Genomic DNA, 19,940 nt, shown 5'->3' on the forward strand with positions numbered 1-19,940 from the left:
TTTAGGTTTCTGATTCACCCCAAAGATGAGCTCTGGTAAGTAATTCATGCCAAAGATGCTCTTCAGATGCTCTCTCCAGAAGCAATACTTAGTCAATTTCCTTCTAGGGAAAAGAGAGTTTGTGTCATAAAAAAACTATGCAAATCAGAAATAAAGAAACTACAGTCTGTAAATTCTCATGGGTTTGCTGAGACAAACCCATTTTCTCATAAAAAAGACTAGTTCATATGAGAAAAAAGTGTAATTTAACTTTCTGTGTAGAAAGCATTTCAATCTTTAAAAAAAAAGGACAAAGTATTTAATTTGTACCCAAAATAAATTAGTTATGCAGAAATGGTAATTGTCTTTTGATGTCTAGTCCACATATATATCTATAAAAATTAACATTCTTTCACAGATTTCTGACAGAAGCAGCACTTTAGTTCTGTTTCTATTTCCCTACCAGTACTAGAAATATCTGAAAAGGTTTTGTGTTACCAATAGAATTCCTAACAAAAACGTGAACATTAGTAATTCCAATTATTATTGAAGCAGTAAAAATAAAAATTGATTTTGATACTTTGAGTTTGCCTAAGTGATTTTAGAAAGTTTTCTTACTTATTAGACTTTACATAATCTGGCAGCCAACAAAAAGAAAGCAAGTGATGAAAAGTTCATGAAACAAATCAGAAGAGGCTTTTGATTTTTGGCTTGCCCCTCCTCAAGAAGTTTAAAAACTCGTATTCATTCTTCCAAGTGTGACAGAAAACATACAGTTACAATCATTTACACATGCAAGAGACAAAGAACTAACTGATTTAGAAAACAAAGAAATATGTACTTCCATGACTAAAAACAATTAAAAAAAGAAAGATAACCCAAAAATCATTGCAATCGGATCAGGCTGGGGAAAAAGGGAAGAAGTTTGTAGCTTGCTGGACACTTCAAAACCACCAAAAAATCAGCACTGGCACAAAATGAAGCTCTCCCATCCTCCCTGCTTTGTTTTTTCCTGCCCCGTTGAGTATTGGCTCTCTGCTTACATAACCAAAATATGAAACGGACTGGGAAAATTAGCCCCCCTTCTGCCCCAGATGGGATTGTTTTTCTGCCAGTTTTTTACCACTCTCGTTTACCGCAGAGCCCAAGGAAAATTTGAAACAGAAAATGGAACAGTTCAAAAAAATACCAAAAGCTGAATATACAGTGATTTTCAGTGGCAGTACAGGCTTACACTGGTTTAAGCTATTCATCAGCCTAAAAGCAAATTTCGACATCCATTACATATGACCAAGAACACCTACAGAGTTGATTCAGAGTGATACCACACAAATCTGCAGAAAACACAAATCTGTTTTCAAAATCTGCAGTCTACAACCCCAGCATGGGATAATCAGCTCATGTGAAATCAACTTGTCAGAAAATATTTTACTCTATTTACTAAGTATCCCACTTAAAACTTTAACATGTGAAATATGTTTATCCTAATTCCAACAGATTTTTTTTTTAAATTTTATGGTAAAATCAGTATAGTTCGACCTTCACTATCACAATCACTTCCAATATTGGAATCACAATGTATTTGCTTTACTTACTCCTGGTGAAAATGGCAATTGTCAATTTTAATTTATTTTAGTGCCCAACCCATTCATTATTATTCCTACTTCCTTCAACTACAGCTAATACTGAAACAACATACCTGGACTCTGAATTTCCAGGTTGTCCCAACAGGAACACCAGGTATAGGCCCATAATGATTTGAAGGAACAATAGTGCATTCCTTAGTGCGACCAACACAAGCCATGCCCTAAAAATGCGTCAGACAAAATGAATCAGTATTACAATATTGAAGACTATTTGCAAATTCAATGCACAGTTAATGAAATCTGTCTATTATAACAAACATATACTTTAAAATATGTTAACAATTGTTAAAATGAATGTTAAATTAAGTAACATGTGGTTATGGGTTTGGGAGCGCAGTTGGGGACTGTTTTTCTTTTTTTTGTTTTTACCTCCAGTCACCTTAGTACTTCTTCCACTGCTTTAACTGCCAGTAGACAGTGGGCAGGATTAAACATCATCTTGTTGTCTGTGCAACCCAGTCCTGATTCTTATGTAGTGCATATAAAAGCAGAATTATAGATGTAGCACAAACATGAACAATCAGAGCAACAGCTATTTCTAAAACACACTGTACCTTTCCCCAGTCTCTCTGGCTTTCAGTACTGGCAGATGGCATCTTTGCTTTCTTTTTACTCTGTTTGAGCTTTTCTCCAGCCTTTACAACTTCATTAGAATCATTTTTGCAGGAAGGACAATACCTAAAAAAAGGTTTCAGTAAATTCTCAATTAACTTCATAATAATGGCAATACAGTTCTTGTAGCCAAAGTAGTGTCAACTTGTTTATTTTGACTGAATGTTTCAAGCCAGCAAACATATACCAGTCCTAAGCAGCTGAAGTCTATGGCTTAAAAAAGAACTCAACATGAACAAATACTGTCAACTTTTAAAACAAAGGCTTTTTCAGTGTCTTAAAAGGTAGAGTGCTAGAGGCATAACATGTAACTATTCTTTCTCACATGATATGTTAGAGTCCCCATGTCTCCTGTATTCTCTCTTCATGTAGTCCTCTTTCATTTATATCACATAAAGGAAAAGATAGCTGAGATTAGAGTGCGCTGTTAACCAGTACTCCTGGTCTGTTTCTATGCCCTGCCCAGTCTACCCTTATATTTTGCTGGTAGTGCAGTAAATTTTACTGCAGATAGCTGAATGTTAAACAAAGCTGAGGCATGACATAATGTGTGTAGAAACACACCAACAACACACTCACTCCACAACACTGAAGTCACTTAGATAACAATGCTGAGGCTCACTACAACTAACACAAAGCCATTCTGGTAGGAAAGTAGAGATACTAATATGCAGTGACTGCAGCAGAGAAAGAAAGGAAATACAGTGGTCCTTCCACAGTTTCAAACAGCATTCTTATACCACTCCAAGAACATCAATACAAAGGCATGCCCATGTTTCTGGCTCCCATAGCCTGGGTTTGACCCACACATGATTAGAAGAGGAAGCCTTATCTACACTAACATTGATAACCTAGTTCAGATAACAACAACAACAACCACTATTACTACTACTACTGCTGCTGCTGCTGTTTTGGATTTATTAAGTTTTGTAGGTGGATATGAATAGAAGAATTAATGATTAATGTCCACAGGAATAGATTTCACTATCTCAGTAAAGATGCTGAACCATTAAAATAATGAAGCCATGTAGATTAAAAAAAAATAATAATGTAAGATGACGAAATTGTAGAACACTAAGACTTTGAAAGATATTACAGCTGCTTACTATAAAAGAGCATGCAATGATTAATTAAAATAACAAACATGACATCATGCAAATTCACAAGGAGATTTAACCAGGTGAATTCACATGGTGAATTCCCTGTTTCTTGATAGGGTAAAAATATTACATTAATATCTTTTAAACTGACTCTTGTATGAAATATTAAATACTGTTTCACAGAGTGACTGAATCCCCACAAGATAAATTCACACCTAAACTGAAGGCTAAACCCCTGAAGAGAGTTTGTCAAATTTTACACACTAAAAACATGAAATGGAAGTATTTCCACTTCTAAGGCAAACTGTTCATAAGTTGAGAATCAGAAAGTCATGATTCCTTGTTAGCATGCTAGAAGAAGGGAGGGCACAAGCTCCTTCTTTGGTATGAGATGCTTTGTCCAATGCAAATGCACTTCTACATAACGACAAGCATTAAGGCAGCATTTGGCTGGTGACACTAAGCATCCCAAAATTAGCTCACGTAAGCTAGGTCCATAACTGTACCTCTACTACCTGGCAATTTCTTCCACAGATCCAGCTACCTACTTACATGTACAGATCTTAAGACTCCTATTGTTAGTTACACAGCAAACAAAAACAATGGCTTGACAGCCATTTTCCAGTAAGTTTTAATTATATGAATTTAACTTCTGGAAATTCATAATTTGGAGAATAGACTAGCTCTATTCCTCCAAATAATTCCTAGCTCTGGAGAGGAGGAGGTTTTTGCGATCAAAAGGCTCACCATGACCCAGCAATGAGCACTCACAGCCCAGAAAGCCAACATTAATCCTGAGCTGCATGCAAAGCAGCATGGCCAGCAGGGCCAGGGAGGGGATTCTGCCCCTCTGCTCTGCTCTGCTCTGCTCTGGTGAGACCGCACCTGCAGTGCTGCATCAGCTCTGGGGCCCCAGCACAGGAAAGATGTGGACCTGCTGGAAAGAGTCCAGAGGAGGGCCACCAAGTTGATCAGAGGGCTGGAGCACCTCCTGCTATGAAGAAAGGCTGAGAGAGTTGGGGCTGTTCAGTCTGGAGAATAGGCTTCAGGAAGACCTTACAGCACCTTCTAGCTGTTTTAGATTTTAGTAAGAAATTCTTTACTGTGAGGATAGCTGCCCCAGAAAACAGGCAGACCACCAGGCACTGACCAACGAACATTATGGAATCCAGTAAGGTGTAGAAGATTGAGTTATTAAATTACAGAGAATGTTAAAACTTTCAAAAGACTTACACAGATTTTTACATAAAATATAATCATAAGGTTCAAAGAGATTCCATGTAATGTATTCACAGACATCTTAGACATTTAATGAATTCTATGTAATGGAAAACTTCATTTGAATAAAGTTCTATTTATTACTCATTTATGAAGGATTAGCATGTCAAGTAAGTCATAGGCAGGTGATAAATATGAACAGTGTAAACTGTAGACAGCTAATAAAGCCATAAGAGTAAGTACATAAGAAATGAAGAGTAGCAACGTGGTGGTGCTTCCGTAGCATGAAACATGAATGCAGTAGAGGTGACAAAGAGCACAGGGGCAGCAACAGGGACAGAGGATGAAGGGACAGAGAAGTGTGAGCATAAGAGAATTGCTCAAGCAGGGAAGCTTTTAAAAAATGAAAAGGGCTGAGGAACAACAACTGTCAATAAATACAATCCGATCTGGTAATGTCACAGAAGATCATAATAATCATAATGAATAAATGAACATACCAGTCTTGAAATTCCATAATGGTCATTAAAGCTTACTACTAATCCTTTGTGAATGATTTTAAAAAATTATCTTGACAGAAAACATAAGCCTTAAGTAGATGGATGAAAACACCCCAGAATTTGAAAGCATCTTCAGTATTTTCTTCCATGAGGTGCAAATATCAAAAAGGTACCATGTATAGAACGTTAATATAGGTAAATAAATCATCCTTGTATATTTACCAGTCTTCATCTTCTGGTATCTTGCTTAAGGGAGGGTTCAGGCAGTATATATGATAAGCCATATTACATTCATCACACAGGAGTTGCATGTGAGCATCCTGTTTGCCACCACACAAGTAACACGAACAAAACCGGCACTCCTTATCTGGATCAGCCCTACAGTGCTTGCATTCAGGGCCACTTTTTCCTGTCAAAAACAAAGAAATGTCAAATGCCATGTAGCTCAGAAAAGTGCATTACTGCATCTACAGAAAAAAATATTTCTGAACATGAACACTGCTCTCTTGAAAATGCTTTTTTTCATATGAGGTAACTATCTAAGCCACTGAGATTTCTTCTGCTGTATAAACAAGCCATAAAGAAAATGGAAAATGACTAATCATCAGCTTCTCTTTATTTTCTCCTGACCCCAAGATGTTCCTGCACATTCTCCCTACAGATGGAACTTTGCTGCCTTTTGAAGGTATACAGCTTATAAGTTCCTTGCAAGTTAGCTTGGATAACACAAGAAATCAAAGTAAATATTTCTTTCAGGAGTTTATTCTTGAATAGAAATATAAGGTGGATCCTTGACGTATCCAGAGGAGTTCTGGATATTTTAATGTTTTTCTTAAGTATACCAAGAGGGAAATTAATGACTAAGGGTTTGCAGAAATCCAAGCCTCTTTCTACTGAAGAAAAACATGCCCTCCCAGCCGAACAGACTTAACAGAGAAATTGATCCACACATTTTAGGTTAGTGTAAAATCTCTATGGAGAGAAATACCAGACTGAAAGTCTTATAAGAAAGGGGGCATTGCGCTGTACCTGCGGTCTTTCTGAAGGACCTTGCAGAATACTTTTATCTTCAAAGGCAGAACCAACTAGACTTACAGAGGGAAGAGGATGGAGTTTTGATCAACAAAGAAGAGTCAGGGGCTGGTGATGAATTAAAAACTAACAGAGAAACACCTGTGAAATGTCTCAAATGAACCAGAGATTTTTCATCTAAAAAGTTGACACAGTTGGTTGTCCAACTGAAATGTCTATACACTAGCACAGTGGCATGGGTAACAATCAGAAGAATTGGAAGTGACTGTGCAGATGGAAAGCTATGATCTAATCATAAAAACTGAAACTTGGTGGGATAAATCACATGACTGGAGCACTGAAATTGATAGCTACTAACTGTTCAGAAGGGACAGGCAAGGAACAAGGGGTGGAGGAGTTGCCCTTTATTTAAAAAAAACAAAAATAAAAGGTTTGACTGCACAGATCTTCCTTTGAATTCAGCAATCAACAGGTTGAGAGCTTATGAGTAAAAATCAGAGGCCAAGCCAACAAAGAAAACCTCATGGTTTGTGTTTATTACCAGCCCCTCAATTGACAAAACCTTCTTACTCCGCCCGCAGGAAGCATCACTCTGGCATGTTCTGGTGCAGCTGCTGGGACTTCAGTCACCCTGACATCTGCTGTAAAAGCAGCTTGGCAAGATGGAAGCAGACCAGGAGACTCTTGGAGAGCATCAAGGATAATTTCTTAACCCAGGTGACAGAGAAGTGTTACTGCACCTGTTGCTTACTGACACAGATTAACTAACTGGAGAGGTCAGGATCAGTGACAGCCTGGGCTGAAGTGATCATGCCCTGGCAGAATTCATCATCTCAAGGGTTATGGGCCAAAGACAGGTTAAAGTACTGACTTTAACTCCTGAATTTTAGGAGCCTGAATTTTAGTTATTTAAGGAATTAGTAGACAGGACCCTCTGGAAAATGGCAGTCAGGGAAAAAGGAGCAGAATACAACCATCAGATCTTTAAGAACATTTTCTTAGAGCCCAAGATCTCTCAATTCCCACCAGTGAGCATTCAGCAAGGAAGGCAGCAGACCACCATGGCTCAGTAAAGACCTTTTGGCCAAAGTGAAATACAAGAAGGGAAAGCACAGGCAGTGGAACCAGGCACAGGTATCCTGGGAAGAATATAGAGGCACTGCCTGGGTGTGTAGGGACAGGATTGGGAGAGTTAAATGTGCAGTTGGAACTGAAATTGGCAAGGGATACAAAGAATAATAAGAATGGCTTCTACAGACATGTTGGTCAGAAGAGGAGGATGAAAGAAAATATACACACACACACCCATTCTCCCCTCTGTCCCCAAAAATGGGACAGAGCAAATGACAATCAACACGGAGAAGGTTGAGGTATGTAGCATTTTTTTTTGCCTCAGTGTTCATTAGTAATCACTCTTCCCACATCTCTCAGGTCCCTGAACCTCAAGACAGGAAGTAGGGAATTGAAGTCACTCCCAGTGTAAGAGCAGATCAGGTTCAAGATCACCTGAGAACCTGAACATACACAAGACTATTAGAGCCAGTGAGATGTGTCTCAGGGTCCTGAGAGAATCGCTTAATGTAGTTAGCCACTCTCCATGATTATAAAGAGTCATGGCAGCCACATCATGTCTGAAAATCCACAGCAGTCAGGGTAAGTCCTCAGTGACTCAAAAAAAAGTTTCAATATTTTAAAAACATTTCAATGTTTTTAAGAAAGGGTGAACAGCAGGAACCCAGGAATTACTGTAGTCAGCCTCACCTCAGTGCCCACTAAGATCACAGAGCAGAGACTCCCGGAAGACATGTCAAAACATGGAAGACAGAGGGCTGCTCAAAGAAACCAAAATGGCTTCACCAAAGGCAAATAGCGCCTGACCAGCACAGTGGCCCTCCACCATGGACAGAATGCATCAGTTGTCAAAGAACTACAGATGTCATTCATCTATATGTAAGGCCTTTGATTTGGTCCCTCACAATATTCTTAAATCACAGAATTATAGAATATAATAGAATTTTAGATTATAGTATACAGAATTATAGAACATTATAGAATATAGAATCTTTGATTATAGAATTATAGAGTATTACAGAATCTTAAATAAAATCATAGAATTATAGAATATCATGAGTGGGTAGGGATCCACAAGAATCACTCACATCCAACCCCTGCCTCTGCACAAGCCACCCCAAGAATCACACCATGTGTGTGAGAGCATTGTCCAAAAACTTCTTGAAACCTTGTCAGGCTTGGTGTTGATACCACTTCCCTGGGGTCAGCTGTTCCAGTGCTCAACCACCCCCTGGATGAAGAACCTTCTCCTAATATCCAGCCTAAACCTTCCCTAACACAATTTCAGTCCATTCTCTTCGGTCCTGTCACTGGTCACCCCAGAGAAGAGATCAGTGTCTGCTCCTCCTCTTCCCCTTGCGAGGAAGTTTTAACTGCAATGAGGTCTCCCCTCCAACTCCTCCAGGCTGAACAGAACAAGTGACCTCAGCTGCTCCTCTTATGACTTCCCTTCAAGGCTGTTCACCATCTTCGTGGCCCTCCTTTGGGACACTCCCTAGCTTCACAGCTGTCTTATATTCTTGCTTCTAAGATGAAGAGAGATGGATTTGATGAATGAAATGTTAGATGGATAAGGACTTAGCTGGATGGCTGAACTGAAAGAGTGGATGGTTCATATCCAATGGCTCAATGTAAATATATAAACCAGTATGGAGTGGTGTTCTTCAAGGGTCATACTGGGACCACTATTATTTTATACCTTCATCAGTGACCTACCCAGTGGAATTGAGTGCACCCTCAAAAAGGCTGTAGATAACACCAAGCTAAGTTCATCATAGAATCACAGAATTGTTAAAGTCGGAGAATACCTTTAAGATCATCAAGTCTGACTGTCAACCTAGCCCCACCATCATGTTCAGCATTGTACCATGTCCTCAAGCCATATCCACTCACCTTTAGAACACTACCAGGGATGATGATGCCACCACTTCCATGTGGAACTTGGTCTAATGCTTAACAACTCCTTCCATGAAGAAAATTTTCCTAATATCTAATCAATATTTTAGGCACATGGTGTGACTCACTTCAGCACCTCAATATCTTTCTTGCAGTGAGGGGCCCAAAACTGAACACAAGCTTCGAAGCGTGGCCTCATCAGTGCCGAGTACAGGGGGACAATTCCTACCCTGATCCTGCTGGCCACACTCTTGCTGATCCAGGCCAGGATGCCATTGGCCTTCTTGGCCACCTGGGCACAGCCTGGCTCATGTTCAGCTGCTGTCACCAGCACCCCCAGGTCCTTTTCCTGTGGGCAGCTTTCCAGCCACTCTGCCCCAGCCTGTGGCACTGCCTGGGGTTGTTGTGACCCAAGGGCAGGACCTGGGCCTGGGCTTGTTGAACCTCACAGCCTTGGCCTTGGCTGATTGATCCAGCCTGTCCAGATCTCTCTGCAGAGCCTTCCTGCCCTGCAGCAGATAAGCACCCCCAACCAACTTGGTGTTATCTGCAATCTGACTGAAGGTGCACTCAATCCCCTAATCCAGATCATGCATAAGGAGTTACATCCACCAGCCAGGTACAACTCCATCCACCACCACTCTCTGGCCTGGCCATACAGACAGCTTTTTACCCAGTGAATTGTGTGCCTGTCCAAGCCATGAGAAGACAGTTTCTCCAGGAGAATGCTGCAGGGAAACAATGTCAAAGGCTTTACTAAAGTCCAGGTAGACAACAGCCTCAGCCTTTCCCTCATCCACTAGGTGGGTCACCCTATCATAGGAGATCAGGGTGGTGAAGCAGGGCCTGCCTTTCACAAACCTCTGCTGGCTGGGCCTGATCCCCTGGTTGTCCTGCACATGATGTGTGATGACACAGGGATGATCTGCTCCATGACCTTCCCCAGCACTGAGGTCAGGCTAACAGGCCTGTAGTTCCCTAAATACTCCTTCTGACCACTGCCAGGACAGGACCAGAGGAGGGCCTTGAAAATTATCAGAGGGCTGGAACACCTCTACTATGAAGAAAGGCTGAGAGAGATGGGTTTGTTCAAAATGGGGAAGAGAAAGCTCCAGGGAGACATTTTTGTGGCCTTTCAGTATTTAAAGAGGCCTTTTAATACTTAAAGTACTTTAATATTTTATAAGAAAGACAGGGAAAGATTTTTTGCTGAGATTAGTAATGACAGGGAGAAACAGCAATAACAATGAGTAGCAGTTTTAAATTGAAAGAGAACATATTTAGATACAAGGAAGGAATTTTTTACTGTGAGGGTGATGAGACACTGGCAGAGGTTATCCAGAAAAGGTATGGATGCTCCATCCCTAGAACCTTTCAAGATCAGGTTCAATGGGGCATTGAGCAACCTGATTTAATGAAAGATATCCCTGCCTGTGGCAGGGGAGTTGGACTAGAAGATCTTTAAAGGTCCCCTTCCAACTAGAACCATTCTATGATAAGAAGCACTAGATCACTGCAGTTTGAATCATTTTTAAGAGAAAAACTTTAAAACTGAAGAATATAAAACAATCACTAAAGAAAGAAGATTATCAGCTGCCGATAAAAGGTTTAGTGAGATGTACTGACTAGAAAACCTGAAAAACATGTAAATCTATGAGCAGTGACTATTTTGCAAAGCCTTAAAGGCAAAGGTACACTTAAATATGTATTCTTTTTTCAGTGCCAAAACCTATGACATTATTGCTCTTAGTAAAGTCTAGCTTATCATGCTATCCAAATGCAAGTAATTAGTTTGAGACTTCTCTCCCAAGGTTCGTTTCAAGAGAAAGGAAAAACTTTGAGAGTGCTGATGAACGAATCTGAGGGTTTTCCGTTACAGCTAGACTAAACTCACAATATGTCCAAGTTGTCAACACCAATTCAAGTCAGACTAAGAAATCTCAGATAACTGTTAACTCCTTTGAAAAATTTTAAAAGTGAAGACTGAGCATTCCCTAAAGGAAACCTGCTAATTTACCACATCCAATAAATAATACACAAAATGAAATGGCATGTTTTTCTGTATCTCTTAGCATCACACATTGTTTTCACCTATGTTATTAACTGGTTTCAGTTATGAAACCAGTTTCTTAGGTAAAAGGTTAGTAATAATTTTTTTTAATACGAAAAGAGGAAAAAAAAATGTACATATTTCAGTTTGGTTAAACAATACTTGGATTTCTCAACTTTCTTCAATATACAAACAAACTGTCATTTTCATGACATGACCTTTCATTTTTCACTTTCCTGTTTTAACCATGTTGTAAGTCATATGCACAAACTATAGCTGCACTATTGGTCACATGAAGTCAGGTCTGTTCACCTCAACCAACAAAGCAGAGTTTAGCTGTATATATAATTTTGTGTTATCTTTTTATTGCAGGAAGAGTTATCATTTTTGATGATAAGCACAGATTTCTATTCTGATGGAAGTGATATATGTCGGTACCTAGGTCTTATTTGCATGTTTCATATAAATATTTGTAACATATTTACAAATACGTTGCTTCTTTGATTTTTTTATTTCTAATATAATTTTCTAATAGGTTTAACCTTACTCTTTTCCTTGGTTGTAGAATTTTACTTCCATTAATTAATTAGAAAATAACTATTTTTAATTGCGACTGCTAAATGTATGACATAACTTTACACATACAAAACCTAACTATTATGCAACCATGCTCAATAAATAACAATGTTTCTGCAGAGATAGCTTATACTGTTTATCTGATGAAGATTATTTCCATAGTAGGCATTCTATCTTTTGAGAAGGGCACGGACAGTAAGTTAATATGGACAAAAATATAGTCAGTGCATTTTCTGATTGTGCTTACAACAATTTCAAAGAATATTTAAGGCCAAATAATTACTTTAATTTTATCTGTTGTTACTGTAATAAAAATCTGCATCTTTCCATTGTATATAAGCTAAGGGAGGTGTGTGTTTATAGACAAGTATATATATTTAACCTATTTTTAATACACAGTTCAAATGGGGTTATAAGTACAGTCCAGAAGGAAAGGCTACACTGGTGGTTCTGGCATACAGCTCAACTGATGTGCACTGTGCATACTTGAACAAACGCAAGACAGCTGACCTGGCTGAAAAAACAGAATCACATGAGCAGGGTTGTGAGGTGACAGATGACTTCAGGAAAAAGAGCAGTTCAAGAAATAAGGCTGAATTCCCAGATCAATTTCTTTTTCATGGTTACATTTTTTAAGATTATATTTATTAATTATATTTATTTATGAAGGTTACCAACAATATGCTGAAATTAATAAGATTGGAACCAGGAACAAAATTAAATAAAATATAAACAGAGGTGCAAATCTGTACACAGATGTCAATACTTGGGTAGTTTAAGCAAAGAGGTTACAAATAAAGAAACAACTATCAAAATAGGAGGGACGAAGATGTGACAATGATCAATGGTCTTGACTGAAACAATGTGACAATCAGCGTACAAAGTAGAGATTGGTGGGGCCACCACTCAAATCCTGTGTTCAGCTTTGGATCCCTCACTCCAAGAAGGACACTGAGGTGCTGGAGTGTGTCCAGAGTAGGGCAGTGAAGCTGGGGAAGGCTCTGGAGCACAAGTCCTATGAGGAGCAGCTCAGGGAGCTAGGGTTGTTAAGCTTGGAGAAAAGGAGGCTCAGGTGACCTGAGACCTAACTGCTCTCTAGGACTGCCTGAAAAGAGGTTGTAGACACGTGAGGGTCAGACAAAAGGACAAGAGGAAATGCCCTGCAGTTGGGCTGGGGGAGGTTTAGATTGGTTATTAGGAAAACTGTTTCACAGAAAGGATGATCATACACTGGAAGAGGTTGCCCAGAAAAGTGATGCACACACCACCCCTGGAAGTGTTCAAAAAACACGAAGATGCGTCACTTAGGGACGTGGTTTGGTGGTGAACTTGGCAGTGCTGGGCTAGCAGTTGGATTTGATGATCTTAAGGGTCTTTGGCAATCTAAATGATTCTATGTCATACTCATGTCAGATCAAATAGCACCACTTTACACAATTTACTATAGTCGGCAATACAGTAATCACTCATTTCCTTAACACACAATTTTAAAAATTAGTTCACTACACAGTACCTGCAGGAAAGAACTAAATGAACTGCAGTATTTTTTATGCCATTTAAAACGTTGCATACTTGCAAAATAAATAGTATGTAAGCGCAAACAAGTATTTGTAGATTTTCAATTTTCTCACACTGCAATCTTTTAAAATCAAAAAATATCTTAAGATATTGCACAGACCTTTTAATGTGACCAAGAAAAAGTACCACAGAATGGATAGTTTTCTTATTTTAGTAATCTGAGGGAAGTAATTGTAAAATACTGAAAATTAATAATAAGTTGAGAAATTGACATTTTTATTTTTAAGAACACCACAGGGAATGGTATTTGCTCCTCTGAAAAAACAGTGATTTTTTTTTTTTAGACAACAAATAAACACTAATCAGACTAGTTGTTGTGCACTGAGAGCCACCTACAAATGTTCTGAAAAATTTCATGGAGTCAGGAGTGTAATATATAATTATATCTAACATCCACTTGTAGACCTGCAGTTCAATCTTCAGTGTTGGTATCACAAACACTTAGCACTCTTAACTTTAATACGTTTTCAAACTTAGGATAAAATGTCACCCTACTTTTTAGATAAATTATGACTAGGTCCTTACTGTGGTTGTGGGGAGGTTAAGGAGGTCTGGCATAGCAATTCTTTTTACAAGATCATGCAGGGTCAACTAACCAAAACATTAATTATCCCTTTTTATTCATGGTACAAGCAGCTATAGTGCAAAATTTGTTTGTTTTTTTTCCCCCAACATAATGACAGAGTTAAAGTGCATTACTACAGACGAATTCTATCTTTGGCATTTATAAATTTATTAAAAGCTTAAATTACACGTCATTTGCAGCAGCAAATTACATGTCATTTGGTGACTTGAACACCTCTCTAAGAACTTAAATGAGACTACAAATTTGTTCCGCGCTGTTCATTTAAAACATTATCAACTGTTTCCCTTTTCCACCACTTATCACTGATAGCACTAAGCTGTTACTAATTTCTGAATATGTCAAGAAATATAGCATTCTTACAGTAACTAAAATTTTAGAGCAGAAACCTAAAAATGATTCAATGTTAATACTTGCATTAACACAAAACAATTATTATTACTACCTCCGCATGCTGATATTGGTATTTTTCTAAAGCAACATCACTCAATTTGTACTTATATTCAAATAATTTAAAAAGCGCATACTTTTGAAATCTCCATCCCCAAATGTCAATGGATAGGCTCCTGGCTTTTCAATCTTGTACATTTCCTCTATAAAAAGGATTTTACAATCATTTATTGTGTCTTCTGGACCTCTGAAAAACAAAAAGAATAAAAAGTACATTCAACTTAGTTCCTCAGACCTAGATTCTGTACTTTCTGAATCCTAGGCAATTAGATAAAGATAATTAGCCCTTTTTTATCATTAATAGGATATTTTATTTCAATTCCCATAAAAATTATTAGCACTGTAACTCCTAAGATAAAAATATAACACATACTTAGGGCTCGCTTTAAGAAAAGACTACTGTATTATCCTCAGTCTGGCAGTTTAGTATGTCTGCATTGACAGTTATCCATTATGGCTTAATTTCACTTCTAAAACCTCAAAATGTTTTATTTTTTTTTTGGTCGTGCATCGCAAACCAGACAAAACCATATCCACTGGAATACAGGATCTCAAACATTATTACAGAAGTATAGTATCACAAACAAACCAGAAATGTGACCTATAAGACAGAATAATACTTGGAACCCATAGAGCAAGAAAAGCAACAGAAAGTTTCAAAAGCCCTTCTCTGACTTTTAACTGTATATCAACTCTGAAAAGCCACATACAATACTGTACTGAGTTATGTACTGTGAGTAGTCCTGCTGATGTCACATTTCAGTGCAAAATGTCAGTGATTAGCAGTAACAAATACTCCAAGACTCTGCAACAATAATGGCGAAAGACTTCCAGGAAATAATTAGAAAACATTAAATGTAAAGGTTTTCACCTTCTCTTACTAAAACATCTTTGTATCTACACAGATTTTAATTCAAATGCAAACATATGTAGGAAGAAATGTCCATAATGACACCAACAGCTGTAAAGCACTTCCTTGTCCTTCCTCCTTACGACGATACTGTGTTCTCTTCAACTGCCTGTTCTCTTACCACTTTCCATTTATTACCTAATCTAGAAGTAAGCAGGAATTTTCAGTATAATAAAATAATGATGGATAACTGTAAGAATCAATCACAGAGGGGACTTCAAAATACTTTTGAAAAAAGCCAGTCAGGTGCCAGATCCCTATAAAAAGATCTGGTCTGCAAAAAGAAATTGAACTGTAGACAGACAGAGAAACAAGTTATTAGATTCACATTCAATAAGGATAACTGCAACAGCAAATCATCTCCAGAAACATCAGGATTCAGTTTGAAATCTGTGGTTCTCTGCTTTATCTCTTTGCCTGCTCCCACCACTTCCTTTGTGCTGAATCCTAATTCCTGAGCTCTGACCAAACATAATGACCAAACTAAGGCAGGAAAAAACTAAGCCAGAGAAAAGAACACAGGCAACAAACCACTTTTTGGTGGCCCTGAGCACTGCAGTATTTAGGTCTCCATGGAACTGGGGTTGAGAGAACTCTGTCAGTGTCTTGGTTGATTCTAACTGCCTTTTAAGTGTACCAACAGCTGTTTACTTAGGCACCTGTATTTATTTTGACCCTTTTCTTTCCCAGCAGTTTTTGGAGGAAAAACATTCCCCATTGTTAGTCACATGTATAAACAGCAAATGCTAGCAAATTTCAAATACTTAGGCTATTTGAACAGAATATACAAATGTTGCATCAATGCAAATACATCCATCAGATAAAGAACTGTTTGCTTTCTTGATCCTGAAAAACATGTATTTATTTAGAATAAACTTCATTCGCACCCAAAGGGGATAGTATTTTAAAGCAGTTTTGGCCATTTTGAGTAACACATCTCAGAATTAGCATGCAAAGACGCTTTGAATTACCCACAATACTCCGCAATTCACAATCATAAAGGCACAATACATTCAAATATAGAAAGGACAAGTTGTAAGCACAATCTTTGGCAGGAAAACAAAATCAACAAATACAGACTGAACTCCTCAAATCACCAGTACTTCCCATGTTATTTTCTCTACTTTGGAAAGTATTTTATTAGCTGCCCTACATTTCTTGTTATTCCTAGATTATCTAAAGTTGAAAACAAAACAAAACAAAACACACCTCTTGACAGTCTTTAATAGCATAAATCTACATTAGAACCTTCATTATTTATAACACTGCTTATTTTAAATAGTCACTGCTTGACTGCCTATTCAGTGAGATTCCTTTAGGATTTACTACTAATAGAACTCAAAGTGGTGAATTTAATTTAAAACAAAAATACAGAACTATGACTTTCACATAATTAATGTGAACTTTTTTACCCAATGCAGTAGCTACAAGAATGACTGATATTCTCAAATTCTAGTAAATTTCAGAGAAATTTAAGCATATTTTTCACAGTTTTTTGCATCCTGCAAATCTTAAATGTGTGTGTAGTCTATAACCACTATCCCTATTATGAGCAAAACTGCATCCAGGAAAAACTCACATTTCCTCTCCTCTCTCTATGTCTTATGGTTTAGAGCTGTTTAAATTTCATTTACCCCTTTCTATCCCCCTGCATTTTCCCCAGAAAACTAAAAAGCAGTTGTAAAAAATTAAGTTTTTAATTATCTGTACCCTCTGCATACAGTCTGTAGTCAAGAAGGAAGGTGGCAAAACACCATACAGCTGTACGCAAAAATCTAGACACTTGTGATACTGTTATCCATTTCTTTGGGAAACAAGCCAAACTTGAGCTCAGGAGCAAATTAATTAGGGGTAAATTCCACTGGTGCCCATTTGAACTGTAAAATTACTTTTAACTACAATGATTTTTACATTGTTTCCTTAAAACATATAATGAAAAGATTTATACGTTGGTTCAATTATGTAAGTGCTCCAAATGATAACATAGCAAATTTTTGTGAAGTATGCAAAAGCACAGACTTTTATCATCAACTTTATTAAAAAATATCATCTAAAAAATGTTATCTCTACCTCAAAGTGTTGAAGTGCAACATACTTTTTAAATTTAGTTAGTTAAATAAAACAATTCCTTTAATTACCAGAAGAAACAGAACTCTTAAAATAATATAAACTCTTAAAATAATAATGCTGCACGGCATGTTTTCTCTCATGGCATTGTAATCTTACTGACTAGCAATACTATTCCTATACTTAGGTGGTACTTATTAAACAGATGGAATTCAGAATTTCTCTATCACATACTAGGTCATAGTAAACATTCCTTCTCTTTTTGTCCTGTATTTTTCCTTTGGGAAAAGGACACTTAGAAAGGAACTTTCAAACTAAGTTTTTCCTAAAGTCTATTCAGTATCTGAACCAGAGCAAACATTTTATTTTCTGCTATGAGTTACATAAGAAGCAAGTAAATATGATCAAATAACATTACAAAACTAGCATGTTCCAACAAATGTCACAGCTGCATATCTGGAACTGCTGAGAACAACTCCCATTGTGAAAAATAGTACATTATTAAGCCTTACCAAAGCTAAAAAATCTTCTCAGCCAGTTGCTCATAAAAGACTAATTTTTGTGATTCTGCCACAGTACACATTCAGTGCTTTAATAATGACTATATGATTTAAAATTATGATTATCTAATAAAATTGTGACTATATTATGCTGTCAAATGTATAACCTTTCTTCATTTCTTCACCTTACCATACCAAAAATGATATTATGCAATATGCATAGTAAATGGAGCGTTTATATTTCAAGTAAGAACTTTAAATCCTTTGAAAGAATCAAATCCCACAATAAAGCCAGATTCTTCAATACAGAAGAATTCCTAATGCAGTCCTTCCTTTGAGATAGGTTAGCCAAGGCCAGAGAGAAACCTTCAACCAAAGCTTCTTATATCTGCACTTTCCCCACACACATTTCCTTTTTTTTTTAAACTTTCAGGTGGTAAAACACTTTAGACATTCAAAATCACAGTTGATTAGATATCTGACAAGTGGGCATTATCTTGGATATTTCAAAGGTCAACTTTACAGAAAATAAAAGCTGCTGGATGGTTACCATACTTAGAGAACTTTATCAGTTCTTATAGTCTGAGAGATTCAGTGACAATTGTCAGAGCTCTGTCTGGAAATCTTTGGGTTTATCACATTACTACACTGAAATTTAAAGTATAGTATTTTAACAAACACTGAAATCAAAATATAATGCTGAATAAAAACGGGGCGGGGGGGTGGAACTACTAGAAAAATACATACAAAGTTTATATTCACAAATAAATGAATAATAACAAAAAGTGTCTAATGATGATTTATCTGTAGGCCCCCTAAGGGCAAAACTTTACTCATACTTAGTCATGTTTACCACAAACAACTAAGTCATAATCAGTCTCTATGACTAATGTCAAAAGATACTGTCCAGGTCAGAAGAGAAATAGTCATGATCAGAATAAAACCTAACAATATAATGTTGGCTATGCTCTCCAAATATATGAATTCACTTAATAACAATATACAAATCAAAACAAGACCAGATTTACTACCATCTATCTTTTCATATGCAACATTTCGTTTACATACCATGATCAATCAGCCTTTATTCTGCTTTTGTAAATTTTTCAGCCAGTAACTCTTTGTTCTGCATCATTAACCCACAGTTGAGTAACTCCTTAAAAAACATGCAATTGTTCAATATTACCATTCAAAATGTTTGTTAGAACTTTTAATATAATCTCCTTAAAAGCAGTTGACTAAAGATTTGATTTTAAACACACTCATTTCAAAGGCAGTTTACAAAATCTTTGCACATTAAGACAGCATATTACATTGATAATCCAACCAAATTCTGCTAAATTATACTGAATTACATAGACGTTCTTTTATTTTTTATTGCACACAAGCAAAAATGCAGACAATATTTACAAGATTTTTTTCAGCATATTCCACATAATTTTGTTATCATCAAAATAAAAATGCAATTACAAAATGGGACAGAATTGGCTCTCATTTTAATTCAAATTTTCATTTATTACACAAACACTGTAAAGATAAAGACAAATGACAACTTCCAAACTATGAAAATATTTTATTATTCTCTTTCTGTGACACTACTAGTTAAACAATTGCAAAAAAATTAAAATAACATTTTCAAGGATATGTTAAAGACCATATTCTAATATGAATTCTTCATGCTTTTAAAAGCAAAACACTCCTAAACCTACAAATTCATGCTGTGGACATACACACAAGTCAGGCAAGGTATTACTTCTAATCTCAGCAGTAGGTGTGATGCTTCATGCATTTACAGAACAATACATTATAGTTCATGATGCCAGATCCTGGAAGCAGGGACTGGGACGCAGGGACTCTTCTCCTTAGCCTGGGGATGTAAGGAAGTGAACATTGGAGTGCCCGGGGAAAGCGCCGGCCTGAGAGAACAGCCAGCAGCAACGCCAGAGGCTCACGACTCGGAGCACGTCCCTGCCCCATGACATGAACACATCGAGGTGTGCAGCCTCGGAGGACCTTGATCCCGCCCCGGATGCGGCCCTGTCCATGGTGCTGCAGGAACGTCTCTGTCCCATACGGGAGGGGACACAATGCCACCACTGCCACTACTCCAGCTGCGCCCTCCCTGAACTCAGCACTCAGTCTCTGGCTGGCACTATCACAAATGCTCAGTGG

At 37.4% G+C, this 19,940-nt stretch overlaps 1 protein-coding gene across 2 annotated transcripts in view; it reads right to left on the minus strand.

Annotated features, from left to right (window-relative positions):
* Positions 1-19,940, minus strand: part of UHRF2 (ubiquitin like with PHD and ring finger domains 2) — a 78,663-nt gene that overhangs the window by 17,117 nt on the left and 41,606 nt on the right. For both annotated transcript variants that reach the window (XM_085042218.1, XM_085042217.1), the window contains exons 5-8: positions 14,369-14,478; positions 5,278-5,464; positions 2,180-2,303; positions 1,679-1,786 (exon numbers count right to left, since the gene is read on the minus strand). In XM_085042218.1, coding sequence (XP_084898344.1) covers positions 1,679-1,786; positions 2,180-2,303; positions 5,278-5,464; positions 14,369-14,478 — 529 coding nt within the window. The remainder of the gene's footprint in view (positions 1-1,678; positions 1,787-2,179; positions 2,304-5,277; positions 5,465-14,368; positions 14,479-19,940) is intronic.

This window comes from Lichenostomus cassidix, chromosome Z (assembly GCF_008360975.1).
Source record: "Lichenostomus cassidix isolate B80296 chromosome Z, HeHo_3.0, whole genome shotgun sequence".
NCBI lineage: Eukaryota > Metazoa > Chordata > Aves > Passeriformes > Meliphagidae > Lichenostomus > Lichenostomus cassidix.